The 24317-nt window shown below is 48.2% G+C and overlaps 1 protein-coding gene across 29 annotated transcripts in view; it reads right to left on the bottom strand.

Annotated features, from left to right (window-relative positions):
* The window catches only part of Cacna1c (calcium voltage-gated channel subunit alpha1 C), a 644607-nt gene that overhangs the window by 202617 nt on the left and 417673 nt on the right, over positions 1-24317 (bottom strand). For all 29 annotated transcript variants that reach the window (XM_074076408.1, XM_074076392.1, XM_074076410.1 and 26 more), the window contains 2 exons: positions 8989-9128; positions 1288-1427 (listed from right to left, as the gene is read on the bottom strand). In XM_074076408.1, coding sequence (XP_073932509.1) covers positions 1288-1427; positions 8989-9128 — 280 coding nt within the window. The remainder of the gene's footprint in view (positions 1-1287; positions 1428-8988; positions 9129-24317) is intronic.

Here is a 24317-nt window from a genome sequence, read left to right as displayed (position 1 = left end):
CTTCCGCTCATTCAGAAATTCTCCTGCCCTGTCTAGAGACCAATCGAGGCTTTGTACAGGATTGGGGACAATATAAGAAACAATTCTGAGTTTCGAGGAACTTTTCCTTTAAGGTAATTGAAGAGGCAAGAGATATGCACAAAACTCAAAGACAATCAAGAGTTATATAACCCTTAATTCTTTAAAGGAGGTGGTGTGGTAGAGTAGGAAAGAGAGTTGGGACTGGAAGTCTGAAGACCTGGTTCTAGACCTGACTTTGCTGCTAGGTAATTATGTAATGGAAAAATGTTTCCACTATTCCGTGCACACATAAAAAAAAAAAAATGAGCAGATTGACAATGAGTCCTCATTTCTGGGGTTTTCTGGCTCTAAGAGATATCACCAAGCAGCATGAATGTAACCCAGCAAGAAGAGCTGTGTGCTCATAGGACCTCTCTTCTCTTCTATCCCTTGTCCCCATCTCTAAGCAGGTCTGGTTCAGTCCAGGCTTAGGTGGCTCCTATGTCTTAAGACATGGGGAAATAGAGCTGACTTGAGTGTGTAAAAGCTCAGCAAAGAAGCCCAGTGTTCTGGAGCAATACAGATTGAGCAAGAATGAGGAGGTAGGAGGACTCTGAAAGTCATGGCCCCAGGAACAGGAGGGCTGGGATTGGCTAGAGTTGATGAGGGAGGCTGGAGCTGCTGAGCTCGGTGGGGAGGAGGAGGCTTTGGCGTGGTTGATGGGCTTACCTAATTCAGAGAGCTGGACACCATCCCTTAGGAGAAACCCACTCTCACAATGGCAGGTGTCGTGTCTCTCTAGAGGGCTCTGCAGCCTGGCATTTGACATGAAGGAGGTGGGGGCTGAGAGAAATGGCAAGACAGAATGTTTAGAACATCCAGTGGGGCTTTACTGATGTTGTTTGGAAAAACACAGAAAGAAAGCATGGAGATTAATGGGCTCTGCCATCCTGACACCTCTGCAGCAAATGTGTAGCTTCAGCCAGGCCTCCAAGGACATGTAGAGGCCCTGGGACTGTGGTCTTTGTGCAGGTCAGCTGGCTTTGGCCACATGATCTCTGGGAACTCTCTCTAGGTCTTCACAGGGGCTGGGCCATGTATGTTTGAGGCATTTGCATCAGAACTTGGGTTCTTTAAATCAGAGGGACTCATTTTAAAGAAAACCTGCAATTTATAGGAAATCGGTTTCCTCTGCAAGGTAGCTCTGGCAGTTCAGCCAAGGGAACAAGAAGGTGGTGACAAGGTAACATAGTCAACATTGTCAACAGGAATAATGGCTTTACTTACTCGGGACTCCGGACACCAGCCTCAGGGGGCGCAGCACACGGAAAGCCCTCAGCGCCTTCACATCAAATCCAGCCCCTTTCCCTCCTAGAGCATTTGCTCCATCTGCTTTGGTTGCTTGTTCTAAAATTGCACTAAAAAGCCTAAAAGGGAAGAAAGAGAAGAGCTGTCAGAGCAGCGTCCTGTTGCCCAGCTGGGCTCCTATTGCTGAACATGGCCTGAACCAGAAGTTTGCAGGCCCCATACGTGTGACGGTGGGAAGGCACATGAATGAACAGTTATGACAGTCCCTCAGTGGGGGGTGTCACCCATGCCAGCAGGGTCACCACAGCCCAGAGCACACTGAGGGAAGTGAGGGTTGGCCACCAGAAAGATGTGAACACATCTGGCTCTAGTGAGCTGGGGGTCCTGGACACAAGTGCAGGGCAGGTGAAGTCTCTTTAGGGGTAACCTCTGTGGTGTCCTAGCTCACCCTCCCATGAGAGCCAGGGACCACACACTTTCTCTCCCTTCCCCCTACCAGCTTTCTCTTTGATTTGCTCCAGGGCACAAATAAATGACTTCATAGACATCTACCTTGTACTGGCACACCACAGCTGCTTAAAAGATGTCTAGTGAACAAATGGAAGAATGACCAAATGGTTCAATAAGAATGGGAGTCAAGTCACACACAAAGCATGAGACAGAGGCAAGCCAATTTCCACTCTGTGCTAGCACACCAAGTCCTCCAACAAATGAATCCTACTGTGTGCCAGGCACCGTTCTACACACCGGGGCTAGAATGGAGCAGACTTGGTCTTGCCCTCAAGGAGCTCACACGGGGAGCTCTGCAATCAGTAACTGTAGTGACACTGCTGAGAAGAATGCAAAGACAGGGTGAGGTGCCTTCCTTTGTATAGAGGTTGGGAAAGGAAGTCCTGGTGACAGGGGAGCAGAGACAACAAGCTACTGGTGTGCCTGGAGCAGAGAAGGTGAGGGGAGGACAGTGGGAAATTAAGTCAGAGTGAAATAAGGAGCCCTGTTGGGCGCACCTGCTTTATTTTCTCACAGAAAGAAGCCATTGGGAATTTGAGCGGAAGAGTGACGCGATCTTACTGAAGTCCCAAAAGAATCTTTGTAATGTTGAGAAAGAATGATGACCTGTGGTGGGCCAGGCCAGAATGGGCCACTCCAATGGTCTAGGTGAGCAATGCTAGGGGCTTAGCCCAGGCCATGTTGGAGGCAGGGAGAAAAAGTCGGATTAAGAATTTATTTTAAGATAGAGCTGATGGACTAGTTGCGGAGTATGAGAAAGGAGACAAGTAAAAGACGATTCCAAGAGTTTTGGCTTGAGCACCTGGAAGGCTGAGACGTGGCAAGATGGATATGAAGGGTTTTACTGGGAATTTTCCAAGTTTGAGTTGTGACTGGATGTCTGAATGGATATCTTGGGTTGAATGTACGTGTCTGGAGGTCTGAGGGAGGTCCAGGCTGGGAAGCAAATGTGTTTGCTGTTTAGATTGTATTTAAAGTTGGATCACATGACATCACCTAGGAGGCTGTTGTAGAAGGTGAAGGTGATTTAGTGAAAGACTAAATTATGGGGTCCTCCAACATTGAGGGGTGAAAGAGAGGAAAAACCAACAAGAGACCGATAAGGAGGAAAAGTGAAGACACTTCCATAAAGAAAGTGGTGGGTGAGAAGAAATGGTGAACTGTGTCCAGAGACACAGAGGAACCTGACCACTGGAGGGAGTCAGCAGAATGAAGACTTGAGATTGAGAAAACACCTGTTTTGGTGAGCAGTGGGGCAAAAGCCCCAGAGGGAATGGGAGAAGTTGGAGACAGTGCAAATAAAGAGCCTTCGCCCTAAATGTGATTTAACCTTACTAGTGGCAACATAAAAAAACAAAAAACAGGTGAAATGAACTATGATAATATATTTTATCTAATCCAACATTGCCAAGATATTATCATCTCATCATGTAATAAAAAGTACTAATGAGATGTTTGTCATTCTCTGTTATATATAACATCTTTGAAAGAGGCTATGTATTTTACACTTACAACCCATCTCCAGCCAGATCAGCTGCTTTTCAAGTGCTGATGGCCACATGGGACTAGTGACTACTTATACACAATGCCTTTGAGGAACTGTGATGTAAGTGTGAGCAGGTGGTTGCCAAATTGGGTGTGGAGTCTAGAGAGTTCTGCCGGGAGATATGACAACATTTTTGAGTGCGATGGGAATCATCTCACAGAAAATCTGATGATGCAGAAGTTAGAGGAAACAATAACTAGAAGGACTGATGCCCTTCGGAAGGCAGGAAGGGGTGTGTGGCACATTGAGGGCTTGGCCTTAGACTGGGGAAGGAACAGTGAACACCATGCAAAGAGCCTTCAGGTGGGAAGGGAGATTGGGGAGGAAAGACCTAGGAAGGCACATTACAAGGGTACAGATACGGTTGTGGGGACATAGCAAAGTTCTCTTCTGATTGCATCTTTTCTCAGGAGAGTAATTCCAAGGTCATCAGCGGAAAATGTGAGGGGGAAGGAGGGGGCACTAGAAGTTTGAAGAGAGATAAAGCCAGCAAAGAATCACCTAAGACAGCAGAGGAGGGAATGCGTGGGAGCATGAAGTTGGCTTGCCAGGCATCACAGGCTCCTGGAGGTCATGAGTGGGAGTGAGATACAGCTAGGTTCTGTGTATCTCTCTATCCTTTGCAGGTGCCAAGCGGATCTCCCTGGATTTGGTCACGGTTGGTGTTTCTCCAGGTGAGCGAGACCAATGAAGAGAAAAATAAAGGAGCTAAGTGTCAATGCCAGTGTGGGGTCGATATGGTGGAGTGTGACATCTAAGCAGATTGGCAGGTGGAGTGGACATGAAGGACAGGGAACAGAAAGGATATGGTAGGGTGAATGGGTTGTTGGGGTTGGATGTGAGGAAGGTGCCAAAAGTGAGGTGGTGGTAGTTGGGAGCAGGATGTTAGATGGGACATTCTGGGGAGGGTGCAGTTATTAGCTGTGACAGGGTACTGGCATGGGTGGCTGAGATAGGATGGAGGTCAAGATCCCTGGAGGTGACATCCAGGAACTGAGAAGGGTTGGAGGCACAAAGGCAAGAGAGTTGGGGTATGCCAACAGCTAATGTCTTCAAGGTACAAGGAAGGAGGAGTGACTCACAGGTGAGCTGAAGGCTGCAAAAGGCCTGGGGGCAGAGGGTCTGATGACAGAGAGCAAAAGAACGCTTTAGAGAGGGGAAGGGCCAGGTCTGAAAGCAGGATCAGGAGAAGGCAGTGGAATCAGTCACCTGGGAGAGGCAGCTGCTGCCTCCTGAGAGGCTGTAGAGAAGCAATGTGCTTGGTGAGAGCCAGAAGGAAAAGGAGTGACCAGAAAAAAAAGCTGACCAGATCCACAAAGCTGAGGATTCAGGGCAGGTGGGTCACCATTTTGTGAATAAAGTTTTATTGGCATGCAGTTACACCCACTCATTTATACATCACTATTTTCCTAGGCAAACCTGAGCAGCTGGAACAGATTCTGCATGGCTTACACAGCTAAACGTTAGCATCTGGCCCTTATAGACAATGTCTGCCAACCCCTGATAGGTGACAGACTAACGGGGAGCAGAGGGTGCAGTGGGGGAGCTTTGGGATGAGGTAGTGAAAGGAAGGGTTTAGACCCCAGAATGTGCAGAGCCAGATGGGAAGAGGACTGTGATGAGGGAGGACGCTGGAGTCCTGGGCTTTTATTGGGAACCAAGAGAAAAGGGAGAAAGAGCATCATGGTTAATTTCTGTCCTCTACACCTAGAAACAACTCTACTGCTGTCAGCAGAGCGTGTATTGAATCTCGTGTCTGCTTTGGTGGGCTTGGGGGTCACAGAGGAGGACATCCAAGTCAGAACTGGGACTCTATCAAAGGACTGATGGACCAGGGCAACTTTGGATCTTGAGCAACAAGCTTGAGTTCCTTCAATAATTCATGCTCCAGGAAACTAAACCTAGGAACAGGGGTCCAGATACAGATGGGGGCTTAGCTATATATAGCCCAGAGTCAGTGTGGTGGTGGTGGTGGGGGAGGCTGGCAATGAGGGGGTTGTTCCAGATAAAGGATTTTCAAATTGCCCATTGGAAGCCCTCAGGGACATCTTGGGCAGAGAGGCCAAAGCAGAGTGGCTGGGACTCTGGTGCCTAGGTTTCTCAGAGCAGCTTCGGTCTGCCTCATGTGCTGGGCTTTGGAGTGAGGCTTTTGAGCAATGGGTTCTGTAACTGCAAGGTTTGCCTCCTATGCATGAGGCCCTGGGCTAGATCCCCAGCACTGTGCCAAACCCCACCCCTCCAAAAAAAAAGAAAGTTTGCCTGCTTTCTCCAGATCCTATCTAAAGCTCCCCAAGCCCGCTGATTCTTACACTCAATGGGGCAAAGTGATGATTTCATGTCAGCTGGGGTCATAGGTCTGGAGTTCCAGGCAGAAGTTGCCAGGATGGGAGAGTGGGGGTGGGGGGTGGAGGGGTGGGAAGAAATCTTTGCCCTGCAAGGAAAATGTTCTTTCCACTGAGATCTAGATCACTGCAACCTGAGGAAACGAAGACCCATTACAAGCTGGCCCAACAAACTCCAAATCCAAACCACATCTCCTTCCCAGTATTCCTGGAAGAAAGCAATATGCTTATTGGAGTACAAGATGTTCACAGAATATTTTTCGGTGATGGGAGCAGAGACTAGATGACTTTCTTCTCTTTTAACCACTACCCCCAGCTTGAGACTCTTTATTAAGTGTCTGCTTTCAATTTTGAAGGGGCAGAAAATTAAGAAGTGGGAGTAGGGAGGTGCTCTTCTTGGCTCATAGAGCCCAGTGTGCGTCTCCTTGATTAGCTGGGTAAGGCAAACCCACTGCTTTGTGCTCCCTTGTTCCGAAGGGATGGATTCAGATGTAGATGCTTCACTGGGGATTTTTCAGGAGGTGTGATTTGCAGTTCTGTAGCTGGGCATTAGAGCTTTTAATTGAGATCCACAAGAAGGCTCCAGAGGGCCAGAAAATCAGAGAGGCAGGGCCACCATACTGCCAAGGAGACAGGGATGGGGTGTAACAAAAGGCTTTGTGGCTAGGGTAGAGTCTCCTGAGTGGGGGATTTTTCTGAGGCGTCCTCAGTTCTTACAAGGAGGTGGCTCACAGAGGCCTCTGAAGTCCCTTTGCATTCACTGAGCGGTCCCACCCCTTGTATGCCAAGGGGACCTCTCCACTTTGGTAAGGAAATGCTTCTTGTCACATGTCACCAGCAGTGCTGGTGCTGTGCAGCAAGCAGACAAGTAGCAGGGCAGGATGGGGACCTGAAGAAACCTTCCTCCAGGAAGCCAGAGGAGGGCCCAGGACAACAGAGATTTCCCAAGAGACAGAGGGAAGCAGAGAGGTAAAAAAGTGTCATGGCTGGGAGAGGTGGGAAGCTGTACCCTCTGGGGATGGAGGACCAGTTTTTGTATTTAGAAGGATGGGCTGAGATTTAGAAGGATGGGCTGAGATTTAGAAGGATGGAGAGCCCCTAAACAATGGCCCTGCAGAAGAGAAAGTAGCTGGTGAACATGGTCTTGTGTGAGATCGGGGGAGGGGAGGAGGTGGGGGGGGACCTAAAGACCATGGTGACCCATAGTTGAGCAGGTGTTAGCCTCATAACTTCCATGATTTAAATGACACAGAGGCATCTCTTCCAAGCATGCCAAGCTTGAAATGTCTCTCCTTCTCATCAGCCTCTTAGCCTAGACCTCAGGGCTAGGGACCAGAACCTGACTACCCTGTAAAAGCTTGCTCCAATGGTGACATGAATGTGGCTGAGCACATTCAGTCAATTGCAACTCCTTCCATCAACCTGAGAAGAAATGTTGTATCTCTGCTAAATGAAACCTGTCCTGCAAGTCTCTCTCATTCCTGAGGCTCTTTTCTGTGTGCGTGTCACAGGCTCCCAGGAGACTGAGGCCTTGAAAAAGATGCTGAATTTTAAAAGGATCTGGGGGAACCTGAGTAACCATTGGGACTGCTGCTGTGGTTTACTGAGTTCATTCAAGGCATTTGTTTAATTGTTCTTCATTTATTCAGACCAGCAAAAATAGCTCATGGAACTGCATCCTCTCCCATCCTCTACAGGCAGACTTACACCTCATAACTAATAACCTTAGAAGTCCTCGCTCGTGTCTCCCAAATGTCCCTGGTGTCCATGTGGCCCAAATGTGTCATTCACTGGCCAGGCAAGATGGAAAACTGTAGCACAGGTCCAAACGATGCTAGGAGTCATTCAGATGGCCAAGGACAAGGACGTAACTTGTGAATGAGCGTCCTGCAGTGAAGACCATGAAGAGATAATGATGGGAGCCACTCTGGAGCAGCCCCCAGGGCCTAGGTCTCTTCTGGGATGGCACAAAAGGATTTGCCAACAATAGGCTCCTGGGATAAGAGCTTCCAGACATCCTGCCCTTGACACTGAAGGCTTTCTGACCAGGGAGAGCAAGGGCAGGGTGGCTGTCCTGGAAATGTTTGCCAGGCTCTGAGGATGACCACATCAGCTGAGAAGAGCCAGCTCATTTTTGAAGCAGAAAGGAGACACCCTCTCCCTCCCAGCTTTTTACCAAAGACTTGAGTTGTTGGAACGTTATCCACAAAGTCTAATAAATTATATTGCATAGCATATGTAGGCATGTTAAGTGTTTTATGGACAGAGTTTTTGAGAAATTACTTTTTTGGTGGTGGTGGTATTGGGGTTTGGTAAGCAGATTCTTTACCACCTAAGCCATGTTCACAGCCCTTTTTGCTTTAGTTATTTTTTTAGATAGGGTCTCACGTTCCCCCCCAGGATTGGCTTCAGACTGCGATCCTCCTATCTATATGCCTCCCTTGTAGCTGGAATTAAAGGCACGTGCCACCAAGTACCGCGTGTTTGTTGAGATGAGAACTTGAACTACAATCCTCCTGATCTCTGCCACCTGAGTAGCTGGCACTACAGGTGTGTGCCACCATGTCCAGCTAAAAAGTTATTAATTTCTTGATAATGAGATCATTGCTTCCAAATTTTATTTACTATTCCTGAACTGACTAATCTTACACTAATGTGGATCCAGGTGTTTGGAGGAAGAAGCCTCTGGATTTGGTGTGGTTAGTCATAACCTCAGCCTTTCAGGATTCCCTGTTTTCTTCTCATCCAGCTATCTTGAACAGCCTGGTTTTCTTGGGTCACAGCAAGATGTGGCAATGAGGAAGGGATGGGACATGAGTGTCATATGGATCACAGGCACAGCCTGACAGTGTGGTGTATGCCAACCCCCTCGCTCCACCCCTGTGGAATGCCCATTCCAGGCAAGCTCAGGAATACAGTGGGGAAGCGGCTGGGGAACTGCTGGGCCATGTGTGGTTAGAGAGGAAATAAAAGTCCTGGAGCAGAGGAAGGCCTCAGTTGCATAGAGGACAATGGTTCCACAAAGAGCACTCAGGTTCACGTGTGTGTGTGTGCAGATCTCTATGTGTGCACATGTGTGAAAGTAGTGACAAGGGATGCTCTTAGCTGACAACTCCTGTCCTTTTGAACAAACTGAACTGAAAGTGATTTTAACAGATCCTTTCATTGTGCCTGAAGGCAAGTACAGATATGAACCACACATCAGAAAGACACAGGCGTGCAGAGGGAGAATGAGACATGCCTGGGTAAGGCCAGGGAAAGGAGAAAGGCAGTTGTACTTACCCTACAACCACAATTATAAAATCTAGTAAATTCCAACCATTGCGGAGGTAAGCGTTGGGGTGAAAGAGAAGTCCATAGGCGATTACTTTTAAAAATGCTTCCACGGTAAAAATTATGAGAAAGAGATATTCCACTCGTTCCTAAGAAGCAAAAATAGAAAAGCGAGAGAAATTAGTCATTAGGTTAGGGACTTGGAAAGTTCTGAACCAGCAAATCTCACAAGCACAGTCAGGCTTGCCACAGTGACATTTCAGTCAGCCACCATCTGCATGTGTGACAGTGGCTCCAAAAGGTTCTATTACCTAGTGACCATCTTGGCTTGCAGAAGTACACTCTGTGATGTCTGCAAAAGGACGAAATGACCTGACGGTGCCCTTCCCAGATTGTAACTCCATTGTGAAGCCACACGTGACCACAGGTGGAAGAGAATGCTGCCTTCTGTGGTGGGGGAAACACAATGGGGTCCCCAGGCAACATTTAGTGTAGAAGAGAACTCATAGGGTTTTGATTCAAAGGGAAATAGGATCAGGGCAGAGGAGAAGAGTTGAGAAAGGGGTGAACCAGAACCCCAGGAAGATAGAGTCAGAATTCTGTGGTAACAAGCCCTGTAGGTAATAGACTGGGGTCTGGGGAGGTGACTAGCTACTCTCCAAACTAACACAGCAAAAATGCAGCCACAGAGAAATGAAGACACTAAAGATCTCAGCAGCAACCCAGAGGCCACCTGCTCACATATGGAGATCTGGACATTTGAGGTCTCTTTCTTGGGAAAATACCACTCTGTCTGCAGACACAGCCCAGGTCAGCAGAAGCAGCATTCTGAGGTGACAGCAGTCCCTGGTGGAGGACAGGACAATTCCTCCTGTCCTAGACAATGTCCTTGTTTTAGATAATTCCTGGTGTGTCTGAAGCACCTTGAAGTCTAAGAACCACTGGCCCAGGGGCTGAAGAAGGCCCAGTTGAACAGTGACAGTGGGCAGGGAGCAGAGGGTCAGGTGTAATCAGCAGCCAGGAGACAGATTCTTCCTTCACTTTCTCCCCACTTTAGCACCGGAAGGTTTGTCTGGTGATGCGGCTGACTAGTGGTCATGTGTGAAAGTGTTAGCCTTTTCAAGTTAGGTTATACTGTCTCAGAGTGTGCACCAGGGCAGTGGTAAGGGAAGACATGTTACAAGAGGCCCCACGCAACCTGAGAAAGGGAAGGGGAGGAGCTGCCAGTCACTCAGTCCCAGACTCTCACCCCCACCCATGATGGAGCTTCCACGTTTAGCACCAGATGACAGGGCCACCCCCCTCCATACCTGAACAAACCTCTGTGGAAACCCACAAAGTTAGAGCTGGGATGAGAAGTGAAGAAAATAAAAGGGAACCAAATACAAGTTGGATTTCACTAGGTGCCAGGTACTTCCATGGACTCACATATATACCCATTGCTTTTATATTTTCATTAACTTGCCCATCCATCCACCCATGCATGCATTCCTCATTCTACTCACCCATCCATCCATCTATCCATCCACTCAGTCATTCAAGACCAGTGTGGCACAACTAGGTGAACCATCAGAAACTGACCCTGGTGCTCTCTCTGGGGTGTCTAGACAACGGGAGAGATAGTGTCAAAGCTCAGAGTTCCTCCAACCACAGGGATACCAGCAATGTCCCAAAGATACCAAGGACCCAAGATGCTGGGGAAGCTGGCATTCTCAGACAACTCCAATAAACAGCTGGCACCCTTGATCCAGACTGCCTGGCACCAAGCAGTCTGTTTACTCCCACACAGTCAGCACTGCCTTCCCTAGCTGATTTGCCCTATGAAAGACAGCACTCTGGGGGAGCGAGCTTCCCTCCACTGAGACAGACTCACACTGCAGACCCAGCGCACCCTGGACCTGTCACACCACTGTGTGAGATGGAAGGACCAGGGATCTCTCACTTTTCTTACTGAATGGTGGCCTATGTAAGTTTTCCCAATAACTTGTTCCTTGCTCCATGCTATGCAATGTTTGTTTCACACCCTGGCATATAACATAGAGACCCAGAAAGACCCACCCCACATGACAGAGAGTCACTCAATCAAACCTTCACTCAGACACTCACCAACTTATTTATGTATGCTGCTGAGCACTGGAGACTTGGGAAAAAGGGCTCAGAAACTGACCTCAGTGATCTCCTGGTATAGCACAATCGGGGGTAGACAGATATTTCCAGTACAACAGTATGGAAGGATTTACCAAAGTAGGGGTTCTTGAGATGCTTGAGTTCCATTCCAGGGAATGACCTGGTCAGGGGTGTCCTGCAAGTCTGGCACTGGCTGAAGAGTGGGTGGTGGGTGAGGGAGTGAGCCAAGCAAAGGTCATGATGGCTTAAGCCAAGGTAGAGAGAGTGAGATTGGTGGACCCACATGGATTTATGAGACACTGGAGTGTACTTTGGTTTCTGGTCACATGTAGGGGTGGTGTAAGAGGCAGGACAGAGAAGAGGTGCACTGTCCTCTCCCTGAGGGTTCTAACTGAGTGACCATGTGGCTGGTAATGCCTCTCACCAAAGTAGAGGACTTGAGCAAGAGGAAGAGAGGCCTTGAAGAAAGGTGGAGACATCAGTTACGGACTTGCTGAATTGGAGATAATGTGGTGAGATGTGTAGAGGTTAGGCTCAGAGCAAAGTTCAGCTGACAGGCAGGGCTCAGTGTGGACGTCCTGGGAGAAGGTTCATGCTAGGGAACCCAGTAAGGAAAACTGCCACAGATTCCCACCTGAGCATCTATTTCATCAAAAATTTCATCTCAAGAAAGTCCCTAGTTGTCATGGGAACTGAGCTCCAGGCAGAAGTTACAGGACCCTGCTTAAAGTCATGGGGTTTGGAAGACAGGAGGCATCTTGTAGGTTATTTAACTAACTTGCTCCCCTGAAAAACTAGGACACTGATAAGATTCTAAGGCCAGGGAGGCAGATGACAAGGACAGGAAACCAGACTTCCTGACCTTCTGTGCAAAGGTCTGCTCAGCTCATCTTGCCTCCTGGGCACCAGAGATACCTTTCTCAGTGTTTCTTTCCCAAAGAAACATAACCTCCTAAAGGAAGTTGATGGAAATAATCATTGATCTTGTTGCCAGCACCAACTGCTCAAGTGTCTTTGGGCAAGTTGCTTTACCGCTCTGTTCTGTTTCCCTACCTGTAAAATTTATATAGGTAACGCTGTAGTGAACTCTAGGCTTCCCAGGCTAGATGAAGGTCCAGATAGGGAAGGCCAAGTAAGTGGGGATCTGACTCCCCACACACTCCTGCACTGCATGCTGAGTTGGCCAAGGGTCCTGACCTAGCTGAAGGGAGTCCAGGAACCGGTATGATGGGATGTGGACAAAACAAGGGGCTACTTCTTGCTGGCCCCCTGGGAGACTTTTACCAACTTTATATGCTGGGTTCTGCCTAAGATGTCATTTGAGAAGCGGGCTCACTGCTTTTGTGGTTTTCCTTGTAATTTGGAACACCATTCCAAAGTGGTGGGTGACTTCTGAAGTCCTCCAAAACCACATGGCAAGTGACAGTGACAATGCGTGGCCTGCACGCAGAAGGCATTGGCTAAGGCACGGCTGGGTTCCAGAAAATGGAAAGGAGCAGAGATCTCTTCTTCACTTCCTCTCCGTAAATACAGACACATGTCATAGTATAACACAACGCCCAGCATCAACAGCATTATTAGGATGTGTGCTCAGAGGAACACAAACTCCTTGTGAACAGAATCTATGCAGGCAGTGGGGGTCTCTACATAGAGCCAATCGCGAGGGACTGGCACGACCTTCATGTAGCATGCTCTGTGGCACATGTGCACGCACAGGAGCGTACGAGATGCCACCTTCCTGTGTTGAACTATGCGGCTCAGATCTGCTGTGTAACAGACTCCAGGTGGGAGAGTCCATCCCTAGAGAGCCTGTAAATACCCATTTAAATTTATGTATGTGTATTTGTTGAGGCTGCCAAGAATTCTACACCACGCAGAATCGATGAGTCGCTCAGTCATACAATTTCATCTCTGTACAATACAAACGCAATTAACACAACAGCAATACTACACTTAGCAGGCTTTATTCAGATAGCTTTACAACTTAAGATACCATTCAACCTGAACAGCCTGAACATCTAAACACAGCCTCCTGTCTATTCTCTACCCAAGACACAAAGGAGCCCCAACCCCTGGGCTCCATCCACTTTCTCATTCTCTCTCAGGCATTCTTTCCATAGGACACAAATACGTCCTGAGTGTCTGCTCTGCCCAGGCCACATGGCGGCACTGCTGTCTCAGAACATGGATGACTTTGTGGGATACATGGAGCTGGAAGAACGGGGTCATACATTCCCACCACCTGCTGTACTGAAAGGAGGGAACTGTTGAGGACACACATCTAGCCCAGTTGTGACAAGCACTTAGGTTCCTTGATGGTGGGTCTGGTGTTCCTTTCGGAACAGTGCAACTGTCTCTGTCCACAGACTGATAGAAGCCCTGGGTTACTGTGCCCAACAGTGTCCACTGGGCAGATCAAGGCCCACCTCCAAGGCGTGTCTCGCAGGGTGGGCAATAGAGACCCCACACTGAAACCCTTATTCACCTGGGATCTTCACTGGTGCCTGAAACACAACCAAGAAGAAGCTTTCCTTGCATGCACAGAGCAATAGAAAACCAAAGTGGAATATACACACAATGGAATATTATTTAGCCTTAAAGAGGAATGAAATTCTCACACATGCTATGACATAGACAAGCCATGAAAACATCATGCTTAGTGAAAGAAACTGGACACAAAAGAACAAATATTGTTTGATTCCACTTATATGAAATACCTAGTAGAAGCAAATTCATAGAGAAAGAAAGCAGGTTAGCAGTTACCTGGGCTGAAAGAGGAAGAACGGATCTTGCTGCTTCCTGGGTAGTTTCAGTTGAGGGGGATGATAATATTTGGAAATAGTGGTGATGGTTATACAACATTGTAAATGTAACAAACACCACTGAACTGCAAAATGAATAAAGTGTAGAATAGCTGGGTGTGGTGGCTCATGCCTGTGCTACTTGGGAGGTGGAGATTAGAAAGATCATGGTTTGAAGCCAGCCCAGGGAAAAAGTTAATGAGACCTCATCTGAACCAACAAGTCAGGCCTGCCAACTCAGCTACATGGGAGATGTAGGTAGGAGGGATCACAGTAAAAGGCTGGCCCCTAGCAAAAAGTGAGATCCTCCCCGAAAAATAACTAAAGTTAAAAAGGACAAACATAAGCAGTAGAAAGCCTGCCTAGCAAGTATAAGGCCCTAGGTTCAAACCCCAGTACTGCCAAAAAAAAAAAAATTAAAAAAGAAAGAATACCCCCCCAAACATGGCTAAAATGGCAAATTTTATGTTATATATTTTTATCATCATAAAAAAAAAAAAAGGAAAAGAAGCTTTCTTCTGGATCTGCAATGCTTCTTGGCCCTTACAGATCTCCATGTAAAGTCCTAGGTCAGGTTTAAGCTCATGCCAGCTCTACCCTAATAGGTTGAATTCCCTGGCAAGTCCACAGAAGTCTTGGCAGTGGGACTCTGGACAGATACACCTGGGCTGCGAAGACAGGGCTGGGTGAGGGGTGGGGGAGTTGGGGGGATAGAACTGGCACACAGATCCTTCCCAGGGCACACATAGAAAAGAAGCCCTGTTTAGAAGGTGTCTGATGGTTCAGATGGTTCAGACTTCTCAGGACATTCTTGTAGAGGACAAGTGGCAGTGGCAGAAAATCCATTTATGTCCTGAGTGAAGCAGCCTGGGAAGGAACAATTCTATCTACTGAGGGCAGACGGCCAGTGTAGCTATGAGTTAAAAGTGTGGTAGGCTCCTTAGCTCAGTCAAAAACCCCCCAGCAAAGCATGGTCTGCTCTGTGCTTGCCCTTGATGCTAAGTGGAAGTGACTTATCACTCACTTCTCAGTTTCCTGTGTTTGTGTCTTCTTCCCTAGGGGCTGCCTTGTCACAGTGCCCCGGCATGATAAGTGGGTGACACAGGGGCTCAGATCAGAAAATGAGTGGGCAACCCGGACATCTAGGTGCTAGCCCTGCTGGATTCCCTGCCCTTCAGTGCCATGGACAGACATGCGGCATGCACTGGCCCCTTGGCAGCACCAGGAGATGACTGGCTGCTGTGCACCACAGTGGGTCTGGGATGTCCTCAGAGCGTGGGCTGCTCCACTGTAAACCCCTGCTGGGCTGGCAGGCCTTACCCATTCCTCTGTCAGGTAGCCAACATTTGAACAATCAGCCTCTTCCCATTGCTGCCTCTGTCATCCTCTTGGAGGTAAAACGAAGCCCGAGTGTCCCCCGGGCCCATCTCTTCCCTCTTCTGTCCTTCACTGAGGCTGTGTAGCTCTGGTCACAGTCCCTTCCTCTCCAAAGTAAAAAAGAGTTTATGCTTTCTTTGGGGGTAATCAAGTAGAGAGGGTGATGAATACCGCCAATCAAGACTGGATTCTCCTGGGGACAGTGGCCATTTGCTTAGTGACCTGTGGGCTAGCAGGCCATTTCTCAATTGGAGGGCAGGTGCAGCCATTAAACTCTCTACTAACTGTCTACCTTCTTTTGAGGATCTAGACCAGCACCTGGCCCAGGGAAACAGGGCCATGTCCTGCCTCATTCTGCTGTCCCCTTGTTCTGGCCCCCATCATTGGTTGCTTGGATGTGAAAGCAGTTTTCTGATTGGTTCGTGAATATCTAAGTGGTTTACTGCTCAAATACCCTCAATGGCTCTCCTCTGCCCTTAAAATGGAATCTAGCCTCCTTAGGCTGGCTCCAAGGTCTATCACAATCCGGCTCCTTAGTTACTTCCAGCCATGTTCTTGGCCACCATTCTCGTGCTTTAGTCACACCAGAGGCTCACCATGACCATGGCAGATGGGCCATTTTGTGCAAGTCTCTTCTTCCTGCCCCTCCCATCCCTGCCCCTTCTCCATGTGGCTGACTTCCCCTCATGCTAAGATATGGCTTGGTTGCCATCACTTTCTCTGAATCTCTGAGCCCCTGCCTGCCTCCCTTGCCCAGGGAGGGGTGGGGGAAAGAGTAGGAGGGTGGGTTGGTGAAGTTAGTACCCCTTTGTGGCCACCTGTTACCAACAAGACACATTACAATCTGTGGGTTTCTATGTTCTTCTCCCCTGCAAGATGGAGTGCCTGTCACCCTTGGCTAAGAGTCATCTTTAAGTGAAAGGTGAAGTATTAGAGGAGAAAGGGATCCAGAGTTTCAACCTTCCCTGCGGCAAGCAACATCAACTTTTTAAAGGTCGGTTCTTCACCAGTGAGGTGGGAATAATGATACCTGCCCTTGGGTGATTTTGAGAATTAGGAATCACACAGAGTTGGCACTCTGTGTGTGTCACCACAACCTGCACCTACAGTAGCTGTGTAAAGGATGCAATGTCTCTGCCCTGGTGGCTTTACGTGTCTTCTCTAGAGGTCCTGGCCCTGCCTGCTGCCACAAGGTCCCTGCTGAGCAGCTGAGTGCCGCCTCTCTCTCCTCTCCCTCCCTGGTCACATCAGGTGTCCTGGCCTCTACGTGGTGACACACTCATTGTTCTCCTTTGATCCTCTTCACTTCAACAAAGACCAGAGACTTGAGACATCTGCTTTCTATTATCAAAGCCACTTAAAAGCAAAGCACAACCAAAAATCTCTCTGAATCCCATTTGCTGGGTTCCATGTGTTCTAAACATTTGTGTGCACCTCCCTCCTTAGACCTTTGATCTACAGGAACAGGTTCTGCTCTGTTCAGAGAGCCTCCACCCATAGCTGTGCACATTTTCCCTGTGCCTCTGTGCCCCTTGGGGTGACTTATTTCAGTTGCAGTGAATGAGGGTGAAGAAGGATAGCCTGTGACCCTGTGTGAAAAAGGAAGGACAGGTACTCTTCTCCTTCTTGTATCCCTCTTCCTTCTATTCCTTTTTCCTTCTCACCATCACCACATCACCACATTACTAGAACTACAATGGTCACCACCACCATCACCCCTTCACCATCCCCCATGTAAATTATTTCATCATCACTATTGTCACCATCACCATCACTACCACCACCACCACCACCATCACCACCATCACCACCACCACCACCACCACCACCACCACCATCATCACCACTATCACTGCATTACTCACCACTCCTCTCCCCACCGCCATTGTCATCACCCCTTCCCTATCACCCGCATATCACCATTACTGGTCATCATCATTATTGTCTCCACCACATTGCTACCATCCACCACTACATCACTATCAACATCATCATGACACTATTGTCACCACCACCACCAGTACCACCACCATCACAAACCATAATCACCACCATCCTCATTGTAACTGCCATCACTACACCATCCTCACCATGATCACCACCACCATCATGAACATCACTAATCATCACCTCCATCACTATTGCAATCTGTACTATCACAGCTGCCATTAATGATAGCCTGAGCCCTGATGCTTTAATACTAGTTGTAACAGTAACTGCATGATGGATACACAGTTTCCCTTTCTAAAGAGGAGAGAAATCTTCCACAAGCCATGCAGCTAGTAAGCAGGAGAGTCAGGACTCTACACTTAATGTAGAGGGGTTGCAGAGAAAGCTGGACTCCACCAGCTCACCTGTCACTACCCCAGAGTAGTTTAGCTCAGTGCCCCAGCTAAACTCAGTGTCACCCAGCAGGAAAGGCAAGAGCTCCTAAACCTGGAAGATGAATGCTTCTGTCTTCCTGTGAGCTCACAGCCTGGGCGTGAGATGCTTATGTCAGATTATGGTCTTAGATTAGATCTAGAGAGATCAGCCCAAATCCTCATCAGAGGGTGGTCTCTCCTTGCAGCCCAGGACTAACAAGCCAGTCAAAGGGGCCGGCTGCAGGAGGCAGTAACTTACACTAGAGTCCTCGGAGAGGTGGGCTGGGGAGCAGGGAAGGTGAGGTGCCTCTCCAGTATGTCACCACCAAACATTAGGAGATGAAGAACACAGTCATGTGAACCTCATATCCCCTTTCAAGTGTGGATTTTTTCTTACCTTCTAAGGATGAAGGAATGTCTGAGTAAGGAACCTCCCAAAATCTCACTTTGAGTATACCACTCCCCTCCTCAAGAAATTCTAAGCATTCCCTGCTTCTGATTCATTGAGCCACTTCTCTGTTTGAGTCTCAACCTCTCTACCTATATCCCCTGTCTTCTCCCAAGGCCCTGGTGCTTGCCTTGTGACGCTGCCTTCCTGCTTACCTACTTTCACCCAGCTCCTGGGGCACCTTGCCTGAAAAGTTCTCAGTCTCCTTGGGGCTGGATGCATCCCCCCTCTTGGCTCTGCCTTCTTCAGGCCTTGTAACCTCCTCCTGCTGTGGTCACTGCTGCTTGTGGCCAGTCTGTCTACCTGCTCATTTGGGATATTGGTATCTGGCAATATGGCCTGAGTGACAAGTTCTCTAAATGCACCAAGAGTCCTAGACCTCTCCCCTTCAGGAGTGTGAGTGCAGGCACCACACAACTGTCCCCATAGAGACTTGGACAGTGCCAGGGACTCATGGGATCCTCCAGGTGGAGTGGGGAGAACCCTGAGAGTCACCAAGGATGATTTCCTGGCTTGGCCTTCCTTCAGTCCTCGCAGTTCTTCATGGTGGACAATGTGCTTTCCTATTCAAGACCATGTCACTCCGCACATGGTATGTGGAGAATGGTCTTCTCCCTCGGTAACCCTTCCGCCACACCCTCCATGTGAATTAAGCAAGTTGCCCTGACCATAGCCAACATGGAGACCATGGACTGAGGCCCCTCAGGGCTGCTAAAACAAAGGCTGGGATTATAAATACTGTGTGTTCTCATTCACATGCAAGCTAAGAAAGTTGGTCTCAGAAGAGACTAGGGTAATCACTGGAAACTAGGAAGGGAAAGAATAAGAGGAAGAGGCAGATAATAAGCACCAAAATGCAATGAGATGGAGGGACTTGTTCTGTTGTCTCACAGCACAGTAGGGAACTATGGTCTACAACAATCCATGATGCATTTCAAAACAAGTAGAAAAGGAGAGGCTGAAGGTTCCCATTTATCACATAAAGTGATCAATGTTTGTGGAGGTAGAAATGCTAATTACGCTGATTTGATCATTACAATTGTATGCACGTTTTGAAATTACCGTACAGTACCTCGTATAGATGTACAAGTCTACTATGTATTCATGGAAAAAAACCCCAAAGGGTATAAGAGGCCTCTGCCCTCTGGATCCTCACAGTCCACAAAGAGGCAGGACAGGACAGATGTGCATCATGCAGAGAAAAGGTCACCCAGGGTCACAGGTGTCATGCCAACGAATGCTGCAGGTGTCAGAGACTTGGTAGATTTGGAGAGAGGGTGGATTGCTGGGGCTGGTGCTTGGGGTGATGAGAGCTGGGGTGACTGCCTTGGAGCCTTGGCCAGGTAGGGGGGATCCCCATATGGGAAGTAAGGTCCCCAGGACTCTGTCATTTTTGCCAGAGTTTGCATCATGGGAGACAAGGCTGGATAGTACTTAAGGCTTCAACTAAAGCAGGTCTTGAGTGACTGGATAGAGTCCATAAATCACACGGAGTATGTTGTGCCTAGGATTTTATAGCCACAGTGGCTTGGACTAATGACAGTTTGTGATCAAGGGGTGATAAGTTCTAAGTCATGTTTTTGGAAGATAAATATGAAAAGCAACCTTTGGGTGGAAGGAAGGGGAGGACCACTGAGGGGTGCAGGGGTGATGCGGTGACACTTTGAGCTACAGAGAGAAGGGTAGATTCAAAAAAGGCTTTGGCTGGATGTGGGTGGAGGGAACTAGGGACACACCACTAGGCCTTAACTGGATGGTGGAAGGATGGACATACTGTACAGAGTAACAGGTCACAGAGGGAGCAGCCAGAGGCCTCTCTGACTCTCAGAACTGCAGTTTTTCTACCCACCAAGCAGGATGTTTGGTCAGATAACCTTCACTCACCTTCCAGCTAGAGGGACCCCAGTATGGCGGGAACTCTACAGGACCAGAAGGAGACAAGCGTGATGCCTTCATTTCTTTAGTTACAAAATAGAGACACTATATTCCCACAGACATTCTTTAAGGACTAACATGTGTGCTCGCTCGTGTGTTAAACAGCAAATACAAAAGAGAGAGCTCCATCACCAGTGTTTCTAGAATTCCCTGGGATCTGGGATGCTCTCTCCAGGTGCTGAGGACATGATGTGACAAAGAAAAGCAGCATTGCCCCAAAGGAAATGCATACTGGTATCTGGGGCTAGTGGGCAGGTTAGGGTCAGGGTAGGGGCTTGAGAAGCAAACTGAACAGATGAAGCAGTGACAGTCGTGTGACATCCATGATCAAGCAGGAGTGAAAAGGCAGGAAAGGAGGAAGGGGGAGGGAGGGATGCTGGTAAGAAGAGGCCCACCACAGCTATCTCAACACTGTATTAATTTTTACCAGGTCCATGTATGTGTTGTGTTGTTCACTTAATATTTTTCTTTTATTATCTTGTATAAACATCAGACAGGAAACTTTTCATCAGACCACCACTATTATTTCTTTGCATGACAAGAGGTGACAGTAAAAATAACCATTAATGTGTGTCTATATATTACCGAAACTGTCTCACATGGCACCATAGGTACTCAGTCCACACTAGAGGATGCACAGCTCCAGGGCTGTCCCTTAGAAGGATCAGACTTGGCTAGGTGTGGTGGCTCACACCTAAAATCCCAGATACTCAGGAGATGGAGATTGAGAGGATCACAGTCTGAGGCCATCAAAGGCAAAAATTTAGTGAGACCCTATCTCAACCAATAAAATTGGGCATAGGGGTACACAGGTGTAATCCCAGTTATACTGGAGGCTATAAATAAGAAGCTTGAGGTCCAGCTTGGCCTAGGCAAAAACTTGAGACCCTATCTGAAAAGTAATTAGGGCAAAAAGAAAAGATTGGAGGCATGGCTCAAGTGGTAGAGCACTGGCCTAGCAGGCATGAGGCTCTGAGTTCAAACCCCAGTACCACACACAAAAAGAAGATCAGTCTTAGTCCACGAACTCCAGAAGGTCAGAGGAAGGAATCAGAGCCAGTCACTGAAAACTAGAGACTCCTTTGAGACAAGTCTCCAGACCTTCAGACTTTGTAGATCTGGAGCTCTAAACAGTGAGGAGGGCCACCTGAAGGCTGTAGGTTTGGGGCTGGAGTCTCAGATGGTTAGCCCACACCTCCCTCTCAGGTCTCCTTGATGATCAGCAGTCCTTAATGTCTCAAGATGTCCTCATGTTCATAATAGGGAAACAAAATGATGGATGGGTGGATGGGTGGATGGATGGGGTGGATGGGTAGATGGATGGATGGATGGGTGAGTGGATGGATAGATGGGTGGGTGAATGGGTGGGTGGATGGATGGATGGGTGGGTGATGGGTGGTGGGATGGAAGAACAGAGGCAGAGAGGGGTGATTTCTCTAGGAAGGTCAAGATCCAGGGCATATCTTCTCTCCCCCTCTAGCCTTTGGGCTTCCCCAGGCCTAAGCCTGCTCCAGGTCTTGAATCCCATAATAGGGTCTGCCCATTATGACCCTACTGTGACCCTACATGACCTCTGCTCCATGCCCAGTAGAAATGTCAGGATGAATACTTCTTGGGCTCCTATGTGCCTTCCCCCCAAGCTCCCCAACCCTGCTGACTGTCCTGTCAGGCACCATCTATCTAGACTTCTTAGAAAAGACAGGTAAACTGGCACTGGTGATTCATGCCTGTTATCCTAACTACTCAGGAGAGAGATCAGGAGGATTGCTGTTCCAAGTCAGCCCCAGGAAAATAGTTTGTGGGACCCTATCTCAAAAAAACCCTTCACAAAAAAAGGATTGGTAGAGTGGCTCAAGATGTAGGCTCTGAGTTCAAGCCCCAGTATTGAAAAAAAAGAAAGGAAAAGACAGGTAAGGAAATGAACTGCCTACTAGGGGCAGCCTGGACACACTGATCATATGGCACAGAGATGTTAGCAGGTGCATCAAATTCAGCCCAATGAGAGCCACAGTGCAGGCAGTCAGCCTCCTCTGGAGGCTGGAGGACAGGGACTCTTCCTGCTTAAGGTGCCCCAGCTTACCATTTCCTGCCCTATCCTCTGTGTCCATTTTATCTGCCCTCCTGATGTTCCAGTTCCTTCCTGCTATTTTGCCAGAAGGCTGCAGAAGAGTGTGGCAGGCATCAAGGGCATGTGGCCGCAGAGCTGGGAGGAACTGGAGCGCATCAGGTCCAATATCTCAGTTTTCTGGATGAGGACAGTAAGGGGCCAAGAAGGGGAAGAATTCACCCAAGCCACAGAGCTGCACAACATAAATGGCATGGTCAGATGTTGACTTACAGATTCCCTTTTCAAAAAAGAAGGTCGTGTCTATGCCTTATGATCTACCATCCAGAACGTGTGATGGTTCGACTAGTTAAACTTTCACACATCTGTTCCTGATGGGATCGGGGCCAGGAGGAGCCTGTCCGGGTAATATTCTGTGTGCTGTATTAATTCTGAGCATATCTCACTTCCTCCAGTACATTACACTGTCTGAGTCTAGGACCTGGGCTTCACTTGTGCATCAGCACATGCAGAACAAAGACACAGGAACAGACAGAGTCTTAAGGACATGGTCTGCTGCTGTTACCATGGCTCCTGGACACATCACTTCACTTTTCAGAGCCTCAGTTTCCCTCATCTGTAAAATGGGAGTGATGAAAGCTGCCTCAAAAGGATGTAGTAAACTTGACATAATAATTTAAATAATATTTGTTGAGATCTTATGAGTTATCATTACCGTAAAAGTAAGCAGGAAAGGGAAAAATACCTCAAACATGTGAAACAAGAGGTGACACAGTCCAGATAAACATGCAGAGGAGAAATGACTTCTTCAAGGTGAGACAAGATGGCAGAGCCAGTTAGAGAAAGCCCCACACCCGGCTTCTCTGCCCTTACTCTGATGGTAGCCTCAGCCACCCTCACCAAGATGTTATCACAGTAGGGGGTGAGGGATGGGGAGTCAGACCAGTGAAGAAACAGCCCCAGAATGTTTGGACCACTTTCTCCAGCCAACCAGAGCAGGTCTTTGGGGTTGTCCATGAGGACAGCAGGGAAGACCCCTTCCTTCTCTGTACATTAAAGGGCTACCTGCACCTGCTGGGTACCAGGGCGCCAGCACTGCACAGATATGGTATCTGCTCTGAAGAAGGCCACCCTCCACTCCCACTCTGGTGAGCCAGTGAATTTGTACTGCTCCTGGCCTCTCCACAGACCACAAACCACCTAGCAAGGGCCAGCCCGCCTCCCTACACACCATACGTGGCTCCTTGGCATGAGCTGTTCTCAGAAACTGGCTGACGCCTATACCGAAGGCAGATCTAATTTAAAAAGTGTTTCCTGCAAGCTCTAAATAGTCATAATTTTGGCTTTTTGTGGGTGTCTCCTCTCCCTTGTAAAAATGGGGCTGTTTTCCTTGTTGATCAGTTCAATTATAATGATAGAAAACAGACAGCAGTAAAAACTGGGGATGTGTCCTAGAAAGGGAAGTTTGGTCAAAATGATTCACAGTCTTTTCCTTTGGGGACCCAAGCAGAGGTAGGCTGAGTCTTGGTTGTCTTTCTTAGATGAAGATGAATTCTGTGCTTTGTGAGGAGGGAACAGGAATCTTGGGATCTCGAATGTCAGGGGCCATGTGCCCAACAGTCACTGGTGTTCACTCTGACATCAGCTAAGCCTTAAATTGGAGGCTGTGCTGCAAAACAATACAGTGGCCATTGTAACGCTAACTACTGTGTCCTTCTCCATGGCTGTCAGGAGGTGAATGAGCCCTCTAAGATGGCTAAACTCTTGGCTCCTGGTTCTTGCTGCATGCCAGGCCCTGGGCTCAGCGCTTTATATAGCTTGTGGTACAACTATTATTCTCATTTTACAAAGATTAGAAGCAAGGCCTGGCCCAAGCTGGAGTCTTACCATCATGTCATACTGCACAAGTAGCAGTATGGATTTCATATTGCATCTCCCTTTGGAAGCATAGCAAGGACAACAAGCAAGCTGCAGCAGTGACAGCAAAATCCTGGGCTCTAATTTTAATCTCATCAATATCAGCTGATGACCTGGGAACAGCCACATAGCCTCTATGAACCTGATTTTTAACATCTAGAAAATGAAGAGATCAGACTGTATCAGTGGCTCCCAAATTTGTGTTCTCTGACACACCCTAGAAGTGTCCTTGTGCCTGTTGAGCCTCCATCCCACATCTGCTGACCCAGAGTCTTCTGGGGATTTCTAGAACGTTTAAGAAACAC

Source organism: Castor canadensis, chromosome 6 (genome assembly GCF_047511655.1).
Source record: "Castor canadensis chromosome 6, mCasCan1.hap1v2, whole genome shotgun sequence".
NCBI lineage: Eukaryota > Metazoa > Chordata > Mammalia > Rodentia > Castoridae > Castor > Castor canadensis.
The sequence above is the reverse complement of the archived record's forward strand: the minus strand, read 5'-3'. Positions and strand labels throughout refer to the sequence as shown.